At 41.2% G+C, this 20,755-nt stretch overlaps 1 protein-coding gene across 1 annotated transcript in view; it reads right to left on the bottom strand.

Annotated features, from left to right (window-relative positions):
• The window catches only part of LOC311108909 (receptor-type tyrosine-protein phosphatase N2-like), a gene marked incomplete at both ends in the record, with an annotated part of 289,302 nt that overhangs the window by 214,314 nt on the left and 54,233 nt on the right, over positions 1-20,755 (bottom strand). Inside the window, one exon of the mRNA XM_084151698.1 lies at positions 11,426-11,539. Within this exon, the coding sequence (XP_084007824.1) occupies positions 11,426-11,539 (114 nt within the window). The remainder of the gene's footprint in view (positions 1-11,425; positions 11,540-20,755) is intronic.

Genomic DNA, 20,755 nt, shown 5'->3' with positions numbered 1-20,755 from the left:
ATGTTCCGCGACACAAAGACTACTCCATGGCTATTCTGAAAGTTCTAATAGAGGAGTCGAATAATGGAACACCCAATACTAGCCATGGTAGGGATTGTAATAATAAAGCACATTTATAGTAGGTATAGTATTTTATAAAGGGAAAAGAAGGTATTACAAGAAAAGATAACAAGCAAAATAATAAATCTTCAAATATTTACAAACATATATAATGATAATTAGTTTTGAAACTTGACAGGTATTTAACATTATGGTATATGGTGAAATAAGTATAGCCAGTTATAATTGTAATGGCTTAGCAGATAATAACAAAAGAAGAAAAATATTTACATGGCTCAAAGAGAAGGAATATAATATCTATTGTTTACTGGAAACTCATTCAACAATTCTAGATGAAGTTGCGTGGAAAAAGGAATGGGGGGGGGGGCAAATATACTTCTCCCATGGGCAAAGAAACTCAAAAGGGGTGATGATATTAATTAACAGTAATTTCGATCCGAATGTGGAAATTGTCCAAACAGATACGCAAGGTAGATGGATTATTTAAAATATGTTATTGGACCATAAACAGATGGCTCATTAAAAAAAATATTAAATTATATTTGGAACGGCAAGCCAGACAAAATTAAACGGGCCTATTTATATAATGAATATGAATTCGGAGGACAGAAATGATTAAATATTAAAGCATTAGACCTATCACTAAAAGCTTCAGTCATACAAAAGTTATTATTAAATCCGAACTGGTTCTCTAGCAAATTAGTAAGATTGTCTCATCCAATGTTCAAGAATGGCCTTTTTCCCTTTATTCAGATTACAACCTCTCACTTTCAGTTATTTGAAAAGGAAATCTCCCAAAATCACTATTTCTTAAACAAGCCATAGAAAGTTGGTTGCAATTTCAATTTAATCCTCCAGAAATGACAGAACAAATAATGCAACAAATATTGTCGTTAAACTCAAATATACTAATTGATAAAAAACCTTCTTTTTTTGACAAAATGTTTAAAAAAGGTATAATCTTCGTAAATGATATCATCGGTAGGACTGGTGGAGTTAAGTCGCACATGCAGCTAACAAAAACATATGGAAATGTCTGCTCTACCCAAAATTACAACCAAATAATTGCATCATTACCGCAAATATGGAAGAGGAAAGTGGAAGGGGGACAATGTAAGGAACTTGTCTGTCGGCCTTGCATTAAAGAACACAACGGCAGGTAGCTTAGTGGTTAAGAGCGTTGTGCCAGTAACCGAAAGGTCACTGGTTCTAATCCCCGAGCCGACTAGGTGAAAAATCTGTCGATGTGCCCTTGAGCAAGGCACTTAACCCTAATTGTTCTGGATAAGAGCATCTGCTAAATGACTACAAAAAACATAACTGGTTAAAGAAAACGGTGATAATTTTTTTTTATATCAGTTTCATTTAAGGACCAAAGGATTGACATGGCATAGTGTTCATGAACACATCCCATGGCATAGTGTTCATGAACTGATTCAAAACTTAGAATTCAATTATTTTATAAAATTCTTGCTACCAATAGAATGTTATTTATGTGGGGGATACAATCTTCCCAGCTCTGCAGATTTTGCTGCGAAGAGACAGAATCATTAGATCATTTGTTTTGGGACTGTCCATTTGTAGCTTGTTTTTGGACATAGGTCCAGGAATGGCTAAAGGATTGCAATATTTACCTGGAGCTAACCCTGCAGATAGCATTACTGGGTGATCTGAAAAGTCATAGTCAATCGATTAATATTATAAAAATACTTTTAGCAAAAATGTTTATTTTCAATTTACAATCTGTAGAAACAACGAGAATAGAAAGGTTCAGAACTTTTGTAAAACATTACAGTACAGTTGAAAAATATATGGCAAATATAAATCCAATATGGATGGTGTTAAGAGATAGATGGGTGGTGTTGAATGGAGTTGAAGGATGGGACTAATAACAACTAAAAACAACTAATAACAACAAGATAACAAATAATGTAAGCATACTGTGTCCATAATAAGTATATACAGTGGGGAGAACAAGTATTTGATACAGTGCCGATTTTGCAGGTTTTCCTTCTTACAAAGCATTTAGAGGTCTGTCATTTTTATCATAGGTACACTTCAACTGTGAGAGACAGAATCTAAAACAAAAATCCAGAAAATCACATTGTATGATTTTAAAGTAATTCATTTGTATTTTATTGCATGACATAAGTATTTGATCACCTACCAACCAGTAAGAATTCCGGCTCTCACAGACCTGTTAGTTTTTCTTTAAGAAGCTCTCCTGTTCTCCACTCATTACCTGTATTAACTGCACCTGTTTGAACTCTTTACCTGTATAAAAGACACCTGTCCACACACTCAATCAAACAGACTCCAACCTCTCCACAATGGCCAAGACCAGAGAGCTGTGTAAGGACATCAGGGATAAAATTGTAGACCTGCACAAGGCTGGGATGGGCTACAGCACAATAGGCAAGCAGCTTGGTGAGAAGGCAACAACTGTTGGCGCAATTATTAGAAAATGGAAGAAGTTCAAGATGACGGTGCAAGATCCATGCAAGATCTCACCTCGTGGGGCATCAATGATCATGAACTACATGGCAGGACCTGGTCAATGACCTGAAGAGAGCTGGGACCACAGTCTCAAAGAAAACCATTAGTAACACACTACGCCGTCATGGATTAAAATCCTGCAGCGCACGCAAGGTCCCCCTGCTCAAGCCAGCACATGTCCAGGCCCGTCTGAAGTTTGCCAATGACCATCTGGATGATCCAGAGGACGAATGGGAGAAGGTCATGTGGTCTGATGAGACAAAAATAGAGCTTTTTGGTCTAAACTCCACTCGCCGTGTTTGGAGGAAGAAGAAGGATGAGTACAACCCCAAGAACACCATCCCAACCGTGAAGCATGGAGGTGGAAACATCATTCTTTGGGGATGCTTTTCTGCAAAGGGGACAGGACGACTGCACCGTATTGAGGGGAGGATGGATGGGGCCATGTATCGCAAGATCTTGGCCAACAACCTCCTTCCCTCAGTAAGAGCATTGAAGATGGGTCGTGTCTGGGTCTTCCAGCATGACAACAACCCGAAACACACAGCCAGGGCAACTAAGGAGTGGCTCCGTAAGAAGCATCTCAAGGTCCTGGAGTGGCCTAGCCAGTCTCCAGACCTGAACCCAATAGAAAACCTTTGGAGGGAGCTGAAAGTCCGTATTGCCCAGCGACAGCCCTGAAACCTGAAGGATCTGGAGAAGGTCTGTATGGAGGAGTGGGCCAAAATCCCTGCTGCAGTGTGTGCAAACCTGGTCAAGACCTACAGGAAACGTATGATCTCTGTAATTGCAAACAAAGGTTTCTGTACCAAATATCAAGTTCTGCTTTTCTGATGTATCAAATACTTATGTCATGCAATAAAATGCAAATTAATTACTTAAAAATCATACAATGTGATTTTCTGGATTTTCGTTTTAGATTCCGTCTCTCACAGTTGAAGTGTACCTATGATAAACATTACAGACCTCCACACTTGCTTTGTAAGTAGGAAAACCTGCAAAATCGGCAGTGTATCAAATACTTGTTCTCCCCACTGTAGGTTATAGGTTGAGAGCTTTTGTGAAAGAGCACAGTTAAAAAGATATGGCATATAGAAGCAAACCGGATGGACATCATGAAAATGATCGTTGAGGGTAGAGGTTGAGGGTAGAGGAAGTTCAGGAGTAAAAACAAACAATATATAATTATTGTAAAATTGACTGTGTCCATAAAATGTATATAGTATGTATAAGCTGGAAGTAGAGGCCTAAGCATTGTTGTTCACTAGTTTACTCCAATTAGGGAAGGGGTGGTGGGGTTGGAAAGTAATAAAAATAAATATATTTTTTTAAAGGAAATGTATATGTATGTGTATATATATGTATGTATATATGTATGTATGTGTATGTATGTATGTATGTGTATATATATATATATATATATATATATATATATATGTATGTATATATGTATGTATGTATGTGTATGTATGTATGCATGTATGTATGTGTATATATATTTGCGAGAAGAAAAAAAACATATGGGGGATTGGAAGTGATGCAGATAATTACATTGATGGAAGTTACAATCTATCTACAATATTAAAGCTGATCTACCACCTAAATAATTATTTTTTTAAATAAATAAACATTCAGAGGAAATATTCCACTCGTCAGAACACCGTTGCAGCAGTTGACATTCCCATTTACAGAAACCCATGCGGTGTGCTCAAATCAACGGTGGACTAAGAAAAGTCCAACCCACACATGACTCACGAGTTATTCAACAATAATACTCACATTTCTTACCTAAGGGTCCCATTTTCACATACCGTGGCATAGAGGAAGTACATATGCCTACGTGTTCCAAAAGTAGTACTAGATCTGAGCTCTTCAACACCAAATACAGCAATGGACCATTAGCTTAGCTATAGAAAGCTCTTCAAAATAGCTTACGTAGTAGCCTACATTTGTGGGTCTGTGTGTATAAGCATGCACTATGCACATCTATGACAGCAAACCATATATAATGTGATTATAACAGAGTGTGGGTGAGAAATTACATATTGTATGCAGACCTGGGTTCAAATTCTATTTGAAGTCATTTCGAATAATTTAGCTGGGTTTAATTGAGCTTGCCTGGCACAATGCAACCAATAGTATAGTCACAAAACTGTGAAACCCACCCATCTGGAACTACAGGCAGGCTAAAGCAAATTATAACAGTATTTGAAAGACTTAAAATAGTGTTTGAAACCAGGTCTGATTGTATGTTTTGTTGTTCTGGAAGACCCACCTCAACGCAAAGACACACAGCCACCGATGAGCACATATAGAACCTGTGTATAAGAGGAAGATCAGTGGTGCTGAAATTACCCACTGTCTGTTTGTGGTCATTGCACATTCCTGACTGGCTAGATGATCATAGCCATAGCACTGATGTAAATGTCACAATGCATTATCGTACTTCACTTGTCTTGAGAGTGAGTGAGGAATGAGGATTCACTCTGCTTTGCACATGGATCAAGGGCGATACCGAAGGGTCAACCTACTGTAGAGCAGGGAGCCTAGTCCTTATTACAGATAGCCTAGGTAGACAGTGAGGGCAGAACCCGTGGTGTAGCAGTAACGCTCTCTGGCTCTAACCTAGTATATGCTTCTCCCCACTGAAGACCATGCTTCAATGCCTGTGTCTTCTCTTCCCACTGTTTCTCCCATCTGCCCGTTTCCCCTTATTGTTTTACAACTGTCTAAATAAAGTGAGGGGAAAAGGTAGTCAGTGAGGGGGTCCAGACAGAGATAGATATTGACGTAAGAAAACACTCTTGAAATCAGGTGAAGAAATGTATTGGCATCTGGTATAGGTGTGGCATAATGTGGCATAATCCAATGAAAATACAAAATTATCAAGAGATAATTTGCATGTCAAACACACGCATGCACGCAATGCTATCAAAAGCCTGATGCTAAAACAAATAAGACAGAAGCCTTGAAAGCTTTGCAATATGATGTGTGGACACACTGTGTTTGCACGCTATGAATCCCAAAGTTGCCTTCGCACATAGCACCATCGGTGCAGGCTAATCTAAAGTCATTGGCAGTGGATGACAGTGTCTTGCACTCAGAGGCGGCGTGTGGAAAATGTAATAGCCAATAATGCTCCCTCCCAGTAGGGATATGGCCAAACAAAGCAAGGAACACAAAAACAAGAGAAACCCTTTTTGTGTCGGGTCAATTTCTATTGATCTAATGACATTGGATGTTGTGCGCAGAGCCCAGATTGTATGATTTCTTCTAAAGATACTCAGATGCAAGATAAAGAGAATTGCAAATCGATGCAATTGATGTTCCCCCCTTCTCCTCTTTTCATCTCCTCCATTTAGGTTACAGTACAATAGTCTCAATCACCCTGTCTGCTCTTCAACAGGGGAACATCTCAAAGATGACAGACACCTCAATAGGGACAAAGCTGATAAGATATAAAATGCATTGAAGCATAGACAGTGTACTGATTTTTCTGAAGATAAGACTACTCTGTCTTTAGATATGGTTCTATGAGACACAAGCAAAGCTGAGCCGGCTTTAACCGGAGCTCAAGACTGAGCAGCGCCAGCAAAAGTGTGTGATGGAGGGAGGTCGACATTTCAGAGATATTAACACCTGGAAATAGAGCTGGAACAAACTGACGCACCGACTCTCATCCTCCTCAGTCTCATCCGTTTATTTCAGAGAAGTAATTAGAATAAATGCTGTGGTCTCACGCTGTGCCTAGTATTCATTACTCCGGTTATAATTTCCCATGGATGCCCGCTTGTTTTTTTATGGTTTTCAACACTCGTTTACGTCTGTTATAAAGATTAAGTTTAGAGTGGCCTGTAAAGCCAATTACCTGGAAAATGTTTGTGCTTTGTTGTCATGGTTTGTTTTGAATGTATCTGCTGCCCTCTGGCTGAGACAGCCTGTAGTTGCAGATGCTTCGGATACTCTTGTAGCCAGAATACAACTGAGGATAATGATATTGGATATTATAAATATTGCATAAATGTGAATGAGACCTGGAACTACATATATGATTTAATTTGCATTTTTAAATTTGATGCATTAAAGCATATAATTACTTTGGTAATGCACTGGTCAAAAACCTAATGTTAAAACTAAACTGAGCCATACAATCAACTGTCTAACACTTTCCTTTTTTTAGTTCCATTGGATACACTTCCGCTAGAGAGCATGAACTAATTAGCCTAGTGAATCCATTTGTGCTATTACACTGTGTCAATTCAAAAGCTTCAGATGTCTGGTCTTGGCTGGAGGCACCAAACGATTGGTCGATTTCATCTGCCACCCGTGACAGACAGCAGAAGAATATTAAATAGAGAGAGAGACACCCTGCTGAAAAAACAGCATAGACCAGCCTTCATTGTGCTTTCATTGGTGACCAACCTTTGTTGTGTTTTCACTGGTGACCAGTCTTCACTGTGTTTTGGACAATGGTCACCCACCAAAAACTGCATCAAGTCACATTACGCTGGTTTACAAAGTCTACATTTTATAGGAATCCAGTCTGAGTGGGGATAACCAACAATTTGAACTTTTATTCATCCACAATCTGCATTTTGAATGACTACCAGGGTTAGAACAACAAATAAATGAGACTACCTAAAGCATCTAAACTGGAACAACCATTTCAGTAACAGGTGTAATAAGTCCAAATAACAGATTGGATTAGTTTTTAAAAGATTACGTTATTTATCTTTGTGTAGCATAGGTACATGCAAAACACAGACATTGAAAAATGTCTGTAATAGAGCATGCTGGGAAATATGCTAAATATTGGCCGTGGTTTTGCAGACCAGCTTGACCAGCTAGACAATACTGGACCAGCATACACTCTTTAAAAAATGGTTATTGAGGGGTTCTTTGTCAGGGGTGAGGGTGATATTTTTTTGCATATCAGGAAGGGTTCTTTACTGCTGTGATGGTTGTAGAAAGCTCATAATAGCCAAACTGTTCGATTAATATGTCACGCTTTTCCCGTGATTCATTTTCATGCCAGCCAGGTAGGCTATACTCCTGTTGTAAAGCAAAGCAATGTGCTTAATATTAGGAAAGTTGATAAATAAATATAGTAGCCCTAGCCTATAGAAAGCTGATGGGATCCTCCTCTTTTTAATAGAGGCCATCAAAACTCTGTTTTCTCCCCCAATTGCATAGCCTATTGGGTGTTGCGCAACACGAGCTCATGGGCTCTCAAAGTGTTTGATTTGATTTTCCATTACATTTGCATTGATGTCAGAGTGATTAGAGGGACAGTAGAGTGCTGAGTACCAGGCAGTTTGCAAGTTTGGTAGGCTACTAATGACAATCAGCAGTATCAGAGCTTGGAGAAGCCTAGTTACCGTGACTAAACAGTCACGTGTAATTTGACTGCGGTAATGACTCATGACTAACGGTGTGGCAGTAATATGGTCACCGTAACAGCCCTATTAGGGAGAGGTTGAAAATGTCAGTGAAGACACTTGCCAGCTGGTCAGCGCATGCTCTGAGTACACGTCCGGGTAATCCATCTGTTAACCTATTTAAAGGTCTTACCCACATCGGCCACGGAGAGCGTAATCACACAGTTGTCCGGAACAGCTGGTGCTCTCATGCATGGTTCAGTGTTGCTTGCCTCGAAGCGAGCATAAAAGGTATTTCGCTCGTCTGGTAGGCTCGGGTCACTGGGCAACTTGCGGATGGGTTTCCCTTTGTAATCTGTGATAGTTTGCAAGCCCTGCCACATCCAACGAGTGTCAGAGTCACTGGCAACTAACTGCCAGTAACATACTGGCAGCTTAACTGTCAGTAAGTTATCTTTAAAAGCACAGCAGCATACTTGCAACTAGCTGCCAGTAGCTCACTGTAACTTCAATTAACTTTTCTGATTACAAGAAAGCATATAACATTAGGTGACAGCTATTAGGCATTCTTTGTGGTGAGCACACTCAGGACCCAGCCTCACCTGGCCTCAACCTCGAGGTCAGCAGCAAACTGATCTTCCTGCCACACTACCAGGTCAGAGAACATGACAGAAATCAGCCACAGTAAGTTACTGTGAATTGTACAATATCTACTTACAACAAGTTCTTGAAAATTTAACATTTACTTCCCAGTGACCAACTGCAATTAAATTCCTGGAAAATGCACAGTTACCTCTTAACAACGCAGCTCTTGATTGTCCACAAGCTTTTCTTTTTTTATTAAATAATTATTCAGAATTATTTTTTATTAAATATTGTTTTGGCAGTTAACTTTAATATGAAATTAACTTAAATGTGAATAGACTGTAGTTTACTACAGGTCTGTAAATAAATATTGAGAATGTAAAGAAGTGGAGGGCGCTCAATCAACGTGAGTCGAAGTGCAATCAAAATGTGTTAATCATCATTGAAAAGGAAAAGGCACAATGCGCACATAGGTTACATGCTGACCACACCGACCGCGTTGCATGCGCGAGTGTTGCAAAATAAATGTACACACATGTTATTCAATCAGTGCATCTCCGTAGCCCGGCGCTAAAATAGAACTTGGTTCTGTTTTTGATGTGTGATGTGCTACAAGTCCCGTCTCTTGGTTTTTAGGAGCATATACCCACTTGTGGGTGATTGAAAGATGAGGTCCACACTCCAGTCCAGTTGGTGGTGGTAATGCACCTTAAAGTTGGTTGCCAACTGCCATATAAAGTCCACAGAAGAAGAAGACGAAGACGCAGACGACGGAAGGTGGAGAAACTAAATAGGTTTCCCCTTTTATCTGTGGATTAATTGTCAGAGTAGAGGACATGATTTTGTGTGACTCAAAATGGGTCAAAGTTCTACAAAGATCCAGAAAAAAAGGACCTTGTGCATTTCAGGTAAAATAATAAATCAGTGTTTGTATCCCAGGACAAATTAGCTAGCAACAGCTAGCTAGCTAAATGTCCATAAATGTTTCATGTGTTTGTTCAGAGTTTGTTTTGATATTTCAACCTGCGTGTCCTGATCGAGTCTGGTGTGGATGGACAAAATCAACATGTGCGCAATGGCGCACGCATGTGCGTGCCGGGTCTAGTCAGCATGTTAGGCTACTATGGTGAGTTAGCGTTGCACCTTTTCATTTTCAATAAGTATTGATTACCCATTTATTTGTCTCTGCCTGCAAATCATCCTCCTAAAAGTTAGGCTATATCATATTTGCACAACGTAGCAAGTATCGCTGTCATCATTCTTGCTGCTTCAAGTTCAGTAGCAATACCTGCGAGATCAGGTGTGCGTGTGGTCTCAATTAAATAAATAGAGTAGGCTATAGCCTATGCATGGGTGGAGAATCACGGGGTAGTTATCTTTCCAAGGAAATGTATTTCCTATGATTAGGCTATAGTTTACTACATTGCATAGAAATAAATATTGATCACCCATATTTCTCCATCTGAAAATCTTCCCACTTCTAAAAGGCAGGCTATAAAAATAGCTCAAGAGAAAGTGCAAGTCTCTCCACCTCTGCTTTCTTCAAGCTACATCTAGCATATAGGCTGATATAGCCCAGCAATACAGATAGCCTAATATAATGGACCATATGAGAATCTCTTGTGATTTAACCTATTTCTTAAGTTATTTTTGCGCATTTGATATTGCCTATAGGGCGCAAAATTGCTGGGACCATGGCTGGCAAGTGAACTACCTAAAATAACATTGTGGGAGAGCGATTGGGTTTGGGACAGTTCTTGTGGTAGCGGGTGGGAGTCGGACAGAAAGCCAGAGGGTGCGGTGCGGTCTGAAAAGCTGTGGGTGCAGGCAGGAGCAGGATGTAGAAATCAGTCCTGTGCAGACCTCTAATATAGAGCCCCACAGTGGAGGTGTTATAATACCCATAAAACAGGGAAATGGTTCCAATCGTTTTTTCCACCATTCATTTTTCCCATAGGGGATTTTAGAAACACTTAAAATAAGGGCTGTGTTTAGCGTGGGCTTACCCTGGAGTGACATTTTGATAACCATGTACATCTCTCTTGGACAAGGTGACTTGTATCAATATATTGGGCTCTATTTACTCTCAGATTTGAAAATGCTAATTAGCATCATAGTAGACATCATGCAAGACTACAAATCCCTGCAAGCTCCTGCACGTCATCTCTAGCTGACACCTTTGCTAACAGGCATTGTGTCAATTTAAAACTTGCACAAGACAGTTCACAGAATTGTCAATTTAAAGACATTTGGCCAATTTATTCATTACTACATTTAGCTAACATTAGATAGTTAATCCAGACATTCTTACCTTTGCCTCGATTCGGCAGTCTCGTCCGGATCATCATGGTATTTGGAGTTCTTTATGATAGCCACATTAGCAGCTAATTAACATTTCATTTTTGGGGAGTAAATACAGGCAAATATAAGTTGCGCCGCTGCACAGACAATATTTTCCAACTGTGTTCTCTCTCCTGTTGTTTGAGGACATCCTTGGGCCTGTTTTGTGTCCTATTCTCCTGTATCTACCCTGTTTAACAAGGACATTAGCTGCTGTGCTCTTATTGATGGAGCAGGAGAGGCGGTCTAACGCAATTACGCCACATGGCAGCACAGTCACTCATCCACAAAATAAGCACTAAACGTCCTGCAATCATACGAGCCAATTAGATTCCTTTTGCCTTTACATGATCATGGCACAATAGCCTGTATGAGGCAAATGACCTGTCCTTTACCACTGGGCCAAATGTGCAGCCCGACCGTTTGGCTTGCTTTCATATAACGAGAGCTGAAACGGTTTTATAATGTCTAGACGGACAGACTGACCAATCAGACATATACACATCTGTACAGGGAAAGAGAGACAGACAGAAAGACAAGCAGGCAAGCAGACAGACAGACAGTACCTCTGTGGGACAGTTTCTGGAGGAGAGTCCTGAGGCGCTGTAGAGCGGAGGCTGACACATCATAGGTATACAGGTCCGCACTGGGTAACTCCAGGCACCTTCCAAACACTCTGTCTATGAGAGAACACACACATACACACTGTCATCAAACAGATCATATACCAGTGATGGTCAGTATTTCTGTTACATATACACTGTACAAAAATATAAATGCAACATGCAACAATTTCAATGATTTTACTGAGTTACAGTTCATATGAGGAAATCAGTCAATTGAAATAACTAAATTAGACCCTAATCTATGGATTTCCCATGACTGGGCAGGAGCGCAGCCCTGGGTGGACCTAGGTCCACCCACTGGGGGGCCAGGCCCAGCCAATCAGAATGGGTTTTCCCCACAAAAAGGGCTTTATTACAGACAGAAATACTCCTCAGTTTCATCAGTTGTCCGGGTGGCTGGTCTCAGACTATCCTGCAGGTAAAGAAGCCGGATGTGAAGGTCCTGGGCTAGCGTGGTTACACGTGGTCTGGTGTGGATGGACAAAATCAACATGCGCGCAATGGCGCAGGCATGTGCGTGCCCGGTCTAGTCAGCATGTTAGGCTACTATGGTGAGTTAGCGTTGCACCTGTTCATTTTCAATAAGTATTGATTACCCATTTATTTGTCTCTGCCTGCAAATCGTCCTCCTAAAAGTTAGGCTATATCATATATGCACAACGTAGCAAGTATCGCTGTCATCATTCTTGCTGCTTCAAGTTCAGTAGCAATACCTGTGAGATCAGGTGTGCATGTGGTCTCAATGAAATAGAGTAGGCTATAGCCTATGCATGGGCGGAGAAGCACGGGGCAGTTATCTTTCCAAGGAAATGTATTTCCTATGGTTAGGCTATAGTTTACTACATTGCCTAGAAATAAATATTGATCACCCATATTTCCCCGTCTGAAAATCTTCCCACTTCTAAATGGCAGGCTATAAAAATAGCTCAAGAGAAAGTGCAAGTCTCTCCACCTCTGCTCTCTTCAAGCTACATCTAGTATATAGGCTGATATAGCCCAGCAATACAGATATAATGGACCATATGAGAATCTCTTGTGATTTAACCTATTTCTTAAGTTATTTTTGCGCATTGGTTACATGTGGTCTGCGGTTGTGAGGCCAGTTGGACCTATTGCCAAATTCTTTAAAACGAAGTTGGGAGGCGGCTAATGGTAGAGAAATGAACATTACATTCTCTGGCAACAGCTCTGGTGGATATTCCTGCAGTCAGCATGCCAATTGTACGCTCCCTCAAAACTTGAGACATCTGTGGCATTGTGTTGTGTGACAAAACGGTGTATTTGTAGAGTGGCCTTTTATTGTCCCCAGCACAAGGTGAACCTGTGTAATGATCATGTTGATTAATCAGCTTCATGATATGCCACACCTGTCAGTTGGATGGATTATCTTGGCAAAGGAGAAATGCTCACTAACAGGGAAGTAAACAAATTTGTGCACAAAATTTGAGAGAAATAAGCTTATTTGCGTATGGAACATTTCTGGGATATTTTATTTCAACTCATGAAACATGGGACCAACACTTTACATGTTGCGTTTATATTTTTGTTCAGTATATTTGAAATATGTATTTGAATTACTACTGAGTATTTTGTAATTTGAATTACACTGGGCTGAACTACACTCCAATGTATTTAGTATATTTTTTAAATACTGTCATTTGTATTTTCTAAATACAAAATACTTTTCTATAGCATTTTGTTTATAGCAGTTCACATCTTGTGCCCCCCCCCCCCTTTCACCCTGCATTGGTATCAGAAGTTTGATAGCACTATGTACCCGGCTCCATGAGGGGGCAATAAGGGGCTTAGTGCCCTCAGTTGAAACTTGTGCCCCCTCAGTTGTAGTTTTATGTCCCTATATAAAAATACACTCTTAGAAAAAAAGGTTCCTTATAGAACCAAAAATGGTTATATCGCTTGCTTCAAACATGGAACCCCTAAAAGTTCTATATACACTGAACAAAAATATAAATGCAACATGTAAAGTGTTGGTCCCATGTTTCATGAGCTGAAATAAAAAACGTATTTCTATCAAATTTGGCAGTACATCCAACCGGCCTCAAAACCGCAGACCTCGTGTATGGGGACGTGTGGGCGAGCGATTTACTAATGTCAATATTGTGAACAGAGTGCCCCATGGTGGCAGTGGGGTTATGGTATGGGCAGGCATAAGCTACGGACAACGAACACAATTGCATTTTATCGATGGCAAGTTGAATACACAGAGATACCGAGACTGAGATCCTGAGGCCCATTGTCGTGCCATTCATCCGCCGCCGTCACCTCATGTTTCAGCATGATAGTGCACGGCCCAATGTCGCAAGGGTCTGTACACAATTCCTGGAAGTTGAAAATATTGCAGTTCTTCCATGGCCTGCATACTCACCAGACATTTCACCCATTGAGCATGTTTGGGATGCTCTGGATCTATGTGTGTTCCAGTTCCCGCCAATATAAAAAATAAATATACAATATATGCAACTTAGCACAGCCATTGAAGAGGAGTAGGCCACAAACAACAGCCTGATTAACTCCATGCGAAGGAGATGTGTCGCACTGCATGAGGTAAATGGTGGTCACACCAGATACTGACTGGTTTTCTGATCCACACCCCTACTTTTTTTTAAGGTATCTGTGACCAACAAATGCATATCTTTATTCCCAGTCATGTGAAATCCATAGATTAGGGCCTAATGAATTTATTTCAATTGACTGATTCCCTTATATGAACTGTAAATTGTTGCATGTTGCTATAATATTTTTTTCAGTATATAACCCTTTTATAGGGTTCTTTGATCAGAACCCTAGAGGTTCTTCTTCACTGAACCAAAATGGTTCCAAAAATAACCCTGCCTGGTGCAATTTATGAATTATGGCTACTACTATTAAATCGTAATATTTTGAGCTAAGAATATAATTTAATAAACAATGAAATAATGGACAGAAATAACAGTATTTTTATTTTATTTTGTGTCATTATATGCAAACATAGTTTGGAAATATGCACTGGTGGCCAGGGAGGCATCTCTTTGTTTGAATGAAGGCCCACATCAACTCTGGCTGACTTCTTTACAATACAATACAATACAATACAATACAATACAACGTCCATTAGTTACAGTGAACAACAAAAAGGTGTATCCTGCTCAATTCTAAACCCCCCCCAAATAGCAGACCTCACACATACAATTACAATCACAGGTTTAAGCAGCACCTCTGGATGGAGAGCATGTTGTTGGGTTAAGGACCCAATGGTATGGGAATGTTTTGAGGATGTGAACCCAGCACCCCTCCAGTTTCAGATTATTCCGCCCATTTTGTTTCCAACGCCCAACCAGGGATTTGAACCGGTCACGTTTCGGCCACAGGTCCAACTCCTTAGCTGATTGGCTACCTGCTTGACTGGTTCTAGAGAAGAAGAAAAAAGGAGCAAAAACATCTTCAGAAATAAGCATGAGTTGGCGCTTTGTTTCCTTACTACATAATCCTACTTTCTGTGAACAATTTGAAACTGAATTGAATTAATTTATAATGATTTTAAAAAATTCAGTCGATGATAATCTGATTTCATCGGACGTCAATAAAGGTTTTATTGAAAACAATGCAACTGCATTTGCATCTGGGCTGAATAAATCACAATTAAAGAAGATAAAAGAATTGGAAAAGTTGTTTACGACATTAGAGCGTTCTCAACAAACACTTTTTTCAAATGAGGTAGCGACTACTCTTTTCAAAGTCAAGACAGAACTAAATCTATTGAAGGGACAGAGAGCAGAATTTGCCATCCATGGAGTTAGACTCAACCATTACTTCCATGGTAATCCACCCAGATGTCTACTGGCTAACAAGCTTGGCAGTAATTAATTATAAAGCATTGTACACCTCTGATTGTACATCCACACCAAGACAGATTGAGTCATTTTTTTTAAGATATAAAAACTCCTCTTCTCTCAACTAAGGAAGTTGGCTTGCTGGGAGCCCACATCTCCCTCTATGAACTCAAAAGGGCATTGGATAACATGAATAAAGGCAAATCACCTGGTTGTGACAGTATTCCTCCTGAGCTCTATTTAAAATAAAAGCACTAATTCCCTTTTATTAAATAAAAAAAAGGTAAGGAAGCCACCCACTATCAACATTTATCTTTGATAAACACAGACATTAAACTATGTTCTCAAATTCTGTCGTCCCGTCTCAAAACTTACTTACCCAAATTGGTACATCTGGACCAAAGCATGTTTGTTCAAAAATGATTATCCTCAGATGACCTCCGTCATCTATTACATATCTTATATGCTTAATCAGAAACTAAAGCTCCTCGGGCAGTTCTATCTCTCGATGCAGGAAAAGCTTTTGATAGACTAGAATGGTCTTTGGTAGGTTTTGGAACATATGGGACTTGGCTCCAATTTCATTAATATGATTAAAATACTATATGCCAACGCCTCAGCCATAGTAATAACAGGCAATAGCTGCTCTGTTCCATTCAGAATACCTAGAAGTAGCAGGCAAGGTGATCCCATCTCACCTCTGCTATTTTTGTCTATGGAGCCGCTGGCTCAGGCAATTCGACAATCAAAATAAATTACGACAATATCTCTCAATTCTACAGGTCATGTCATCTCATTACACACCAACGATATATTACTTTATCTAGACAATCTCAATCCCAAAAGCTCTGAAGATCATAGACAAATTCAGCTCTCTCTCAAGTTATAAAATAAATCTAACCAAATCTGCTCTACTGCCTCTCAAGATCCCGATGGAGGACTCCATCTCTACTTATGGAATACCAATCGTTTCCCATTTGAAATATTTGTGAATAGATATATTTCCTTCCTTAGATAAAACCATTGCCAGAAACTTTAACAGAATGCTCAAATCAATTCAATTCGACCTCAGTAGATGGACTAATATCCCAGTTGCTTTAACCGGCAGAATATTTTGTTGAAATTAATATATTGCCACGGCTGAATTTCTGTAGTGTAATGATTCCGTTGCCTCCCCCATCTGGCTATTGGGATAGTGTGGTTTCAAAATGTATATGGCAAGGTAAGCAAGCCCAGATAAAATTAACAAACTTGCAAAGAGGGAAATATGTAGGAGGACTATCTGTACCTAACTTTAAATTGTATTTCCAGGCACTATCATTTCTTCCCATCCTAAATTGGTTTAGACATGATTATTTCGACACCTGGCTGAGTATAGCGAGAAATCTGGTGTCTCCTATTGCCCTGGAAGAGGTGGTCTTCACTGATATATCTTTTAAACAATGTAAATGATGCTTTGATCCTATTATTGCTAACACAATTTATATTTGCCGCAAAATTGAAGAACTATGTAACTGGGTGTCACGCCCTGGCTCTGGGGACTATGTTATGTTGAGCCAGGGTGTGTAAGTCTATGTTTAATTTTCTATGTTGGTCTGAGTGACTCCCAATCAGAGGCAACGAGTGTCAGCTGGGTGTCTCTGATTGGGAGCCATATTTAACTGTTTGTCTTGCACTTTGTGTTTTGTGGTTTCTTGTTCCTTTTGGTTTGTGTATCGAAGGACTTCACGTTTCGTTCTTTGTTTTGATCGTGTGATCTAGTCAATAAATATAAATATGTTCACCCGCAACGCTGCGCCTTGGTCCTCCTCCTTAAGCGATCGTGACAGAAGAAACCACCACTACCAGACCAAGCAGCGTGTTCAGGAGCCATCGCTGGCAGATCTCCGTGGCAACCTCGACTGGATCAAGCAGCGTGACGAGGAGAGAGGATGGACGTGGGAGGAGATGATTGCGAGTCTGGCAAGAGGGAGAGAGGCCTGGGCCACGGGGAGGAGAGACCCCCAGGAAATTTTTAGGGGGGGGCTCACGACGTCGGGGCAGCAGGTGTACGGGTTAGAGTGGTGCAAAGCGTTGGCAGAGAAGGCCGCCAGGTTAGGGGGGCCACTGGGCACAGAGGAGAGGGAAAGTGTGGAGGCACGGCGAGAGGTACTGGGGTGTGTTACCAGTCCGGTCCGGCCCGTTCCTGATCCCTGCGTGGGGCCAGTGGTGTGTGTCCCCAGTACGGTCCGGCCTGTTCCTGCCATTCCCACCAAGTCAGTGGTGCGCGTCGTCAGCCCAGCCCGGCCTGTTTCTGCCATTCCCACCAAGTCAGTGGTGCGTCGCCAGTCCAGCCCGGCCTGTCCCTGCTCCACGCACAAAGCCTACGGTGTGCGTCGCCAGCCCAGCCCGGCCTGTCCCTGCTCCACGCACAAAGCCTACGGTGTGCGTCGCCAGCCTGGTTCAGCCCGTTCCTGCTACTCGCACCAAGCCCGGGGTGCGAGTCGTCAGCAGGTCCGGCCCGTCGCTGTTCCACGCACCAAGCCAAGGGGGCGCATCGTCAGCCAGGTCCGGTCCGTTCCTGCCTCACGCGCCAAGCCAGGGGTGCGCGTCGTCAGTCCGGCACGGCCCGTGCCTGCTCTCCGCACCAAGTCTATGGTGCGTTTCGTCAGCCCTGTCCGGCCCGTTCCTGCTCTCCGCACCAAGTCTGTGGTGCGCGTCGCCAGCCCGGTCCGGCCCGTCCAAGCTCCCCGCACCGGGTCAGTGGTGCGCGTCGTCAGCCCGGTCCGGCTCATTCCTGCTCCCCGCACCAAGTCAGGGGTGCGCTTCGTCAGCCCGGTCCGGCCCGTTCCTCCTCCACGCATCAAGCCAGGGGTGTGCGTCGTCAGTCCAGCACAACCCGTGCCTGGGTCATGTCCGGAGCTGGATCCGCCGCCGAGGCGGAGTGCCCACCCGGTCCCTCCCCTGTTGTGGTTGTTTGGCGCGGCCGGAGTCCGCGCCTTTGGGGGGGGGGTACTGTCACGCCCTGGCTCTGGGGACTATGTTATGTTGAGCCAGGGTGTGTAAGTCTATGTTTAATTTTCTATGTTGGTCTGAGTGACTCCCAATCAGAGGCAACGAGTGTCAGCTGGGTGTCTCTGATTGGGAGCCATATTTAACTGTTTGTCTTGCACTTTGTGTTTTGTGGTTTCTTGTTCCTTTTGGTTTGTGTATCGAAGGACTTCACGTTTCGTTCTTTGTTTTGATCATGTGATCTAGTCAATAAATATAAATATGTTCACCCGCAACGCTGCGCCTTGGTCCTCCTCCTTAAGCGATCGTGACACTGGGAATCAAAATGGCATGTCCATACCAATATTTCACAATAACGCCTTGCGATCTGGAGGGCGGCTTTTGCATCCCCCCAATGGTCAAAATGGTGAATCCGTACCCTTGCCGATATCATGGACAGTAATGGTTTGAGAACATTACAAGAATTAAAAGACACATACACATTATCAGGAAAATATTTGTTTCTATATTTACAACTTAGATCAGCTATGTTGGCCTATGGAGAACATTGGAAAACCCAACTACCGAACCATCCAATTATGGGATATATTAATACATTATCTGGGCTCCCGAAAGGACTGATCTCTATAATATATAAACAACTTTTGGAAAGCTCATATTCTGAGCTAGCTATTAAAAAAGTATGGTCCACAGATCTAATTGAATCTGAACAACCCTTTAATCCGAACCATCAATTTATACATTTTAAGTTTGTATTTAACACCATGGACATGTTTTACGATAATATTGACTCCAACTCCCAACTGTAATGATTAACTAGGCTATTGAATCACCAAGACTTATTATACATAATTTATTATAAATAATTTATACATACCTCCTCTCAGTCAACAAAAGTATTCTAATGGCTTCATGAAACATAGGGTAGTACCCCCAATTGACTCCACATTGAAATACTGAAATAAAATAAACAATTCGCTAATTGCCAATCACAGGCTGGGTCTGTAGCTCTATTTGGAATGTACCATAATAAAAAATAACATTTCTTTGAAAGAGTTATCTGGCTAGCTTGTAAAGTGGTGAATTAACGTAGCCTCGCTTCTTCTGTTTAGCTAGCTAAGTTAGCTAGCTAGCTAGCTTATAAACATGCCCAAATTCTAATAAAGTTTCAACTTTATTTATCTAGCCTATAGTTTATCATATGACTTTGGCTTCATATATTTGATTTAAATAAGAAACTTTGCTTACCTTAATACATTGAAAAGTAACGTTCCTATTGGTAGGCTACTTGCAAGTTGGTTCAACCACCGTCCTCTTGCGTCGTCATGCTGGAATGGATTGGCAGTTGGTTTTTGAATCAGAATGGATGTTAGATTTTGAATTAACCAAAAGGTTCTATAAAGAACTTGTTTGTTTTTTTGTATCTAAAAGTGAATGCTTTTATTAAACATTATTTCCTCTTGCTTCTAGCTAGCATTCAGTTTGCAACAGCACAGGTTTGTATGAACCTTGCTGTTTGCCACTCAGACTTCAGCAACAATATTGCAAAAAAATGAATTTGATCTTTCCCTCGCAATAGAGAGCTAACGGTGTCGGACGTCAGCTAGCCATTTTTCTGACCAGGCGAAATCATGTAGCAGCATCATTAATATGGATATATTAACAGCCAACAAATTAAAAGTGATTGTTAGCTGTCATTTCAGAGTTTGATGTGACTGGTTTAGCTTTTGTTGGCTGTTTATTTCTAAAATCCCCATTACAATCTGGGGTAGGGATAGAACCCTCAAGGTTCTTTGTCTGCACTGGGTATATATAGAGCACCTTTAGTAAAGGGTTCTTTAATATCTTCCAAAGATCCAAAAGGTTCTATATAGAACTATTTTTTCGAAGAGTAAAATGATTGAGTAACAGGTTGGTGCAAAATATGTATCTCCACTGCGCTGTGCCAGCACAATGGACAGAACACGCCACGGTATGTGTAGGAGGGCTATGGAAATCCACTGGGGCACAGGGTTTCCGTTAGCCGATAATTGCCGGCTTTTGGCCAAGAAAATAAATGAAAAACGATCAATAAAATTGTAGCAGGCCAAATTGTCCAGGGCTGCCCTGCTGCTAAGGAGAGTGAGAAAGCGAGAGAGGAGCCTTGGCCTAGGCTACTGTTGATTGCACAAGGCAGGGCTCCAGACTGCGACCATTTAGTTCCATTTTGCGACCCTATGACATCTGGCTGTGGGAGTAAAATAAATGCATTGGTTTGCATCGGTGCGGGCTGCACATTCATTTACCTCACTAAAAACGTCCTATTTTTTAGGATTCTAAAACCATGATTTGGTCAGACAGTAAGGTACATTATCCTCATGATTCCTGTAATGAAAGTGTCTGCTCTCTCTTTCCTTTCTTGGAGGAAAAAAATGCTCAGGGAAAAAGAAAAGCGTTCTGATTGTATAAC

The sequence above is a fragment of the Coregonus lavaretus genome, assembly GCF_964263955.1.
Source record: "Coregonus lavaretus genome assembly, chromosome: 34".
NCBI lineage: Eukaryota > Metazoa > Chordata > Actinopteri > Salmoniformes > Salmonidae > Coregonus > Coregonus lavaretus.
The sequence above is the reverse complement of the archived record's forward strand: the minus strand, read 5'-3'. Positions and strand labels throughout refer to the sequence as shown.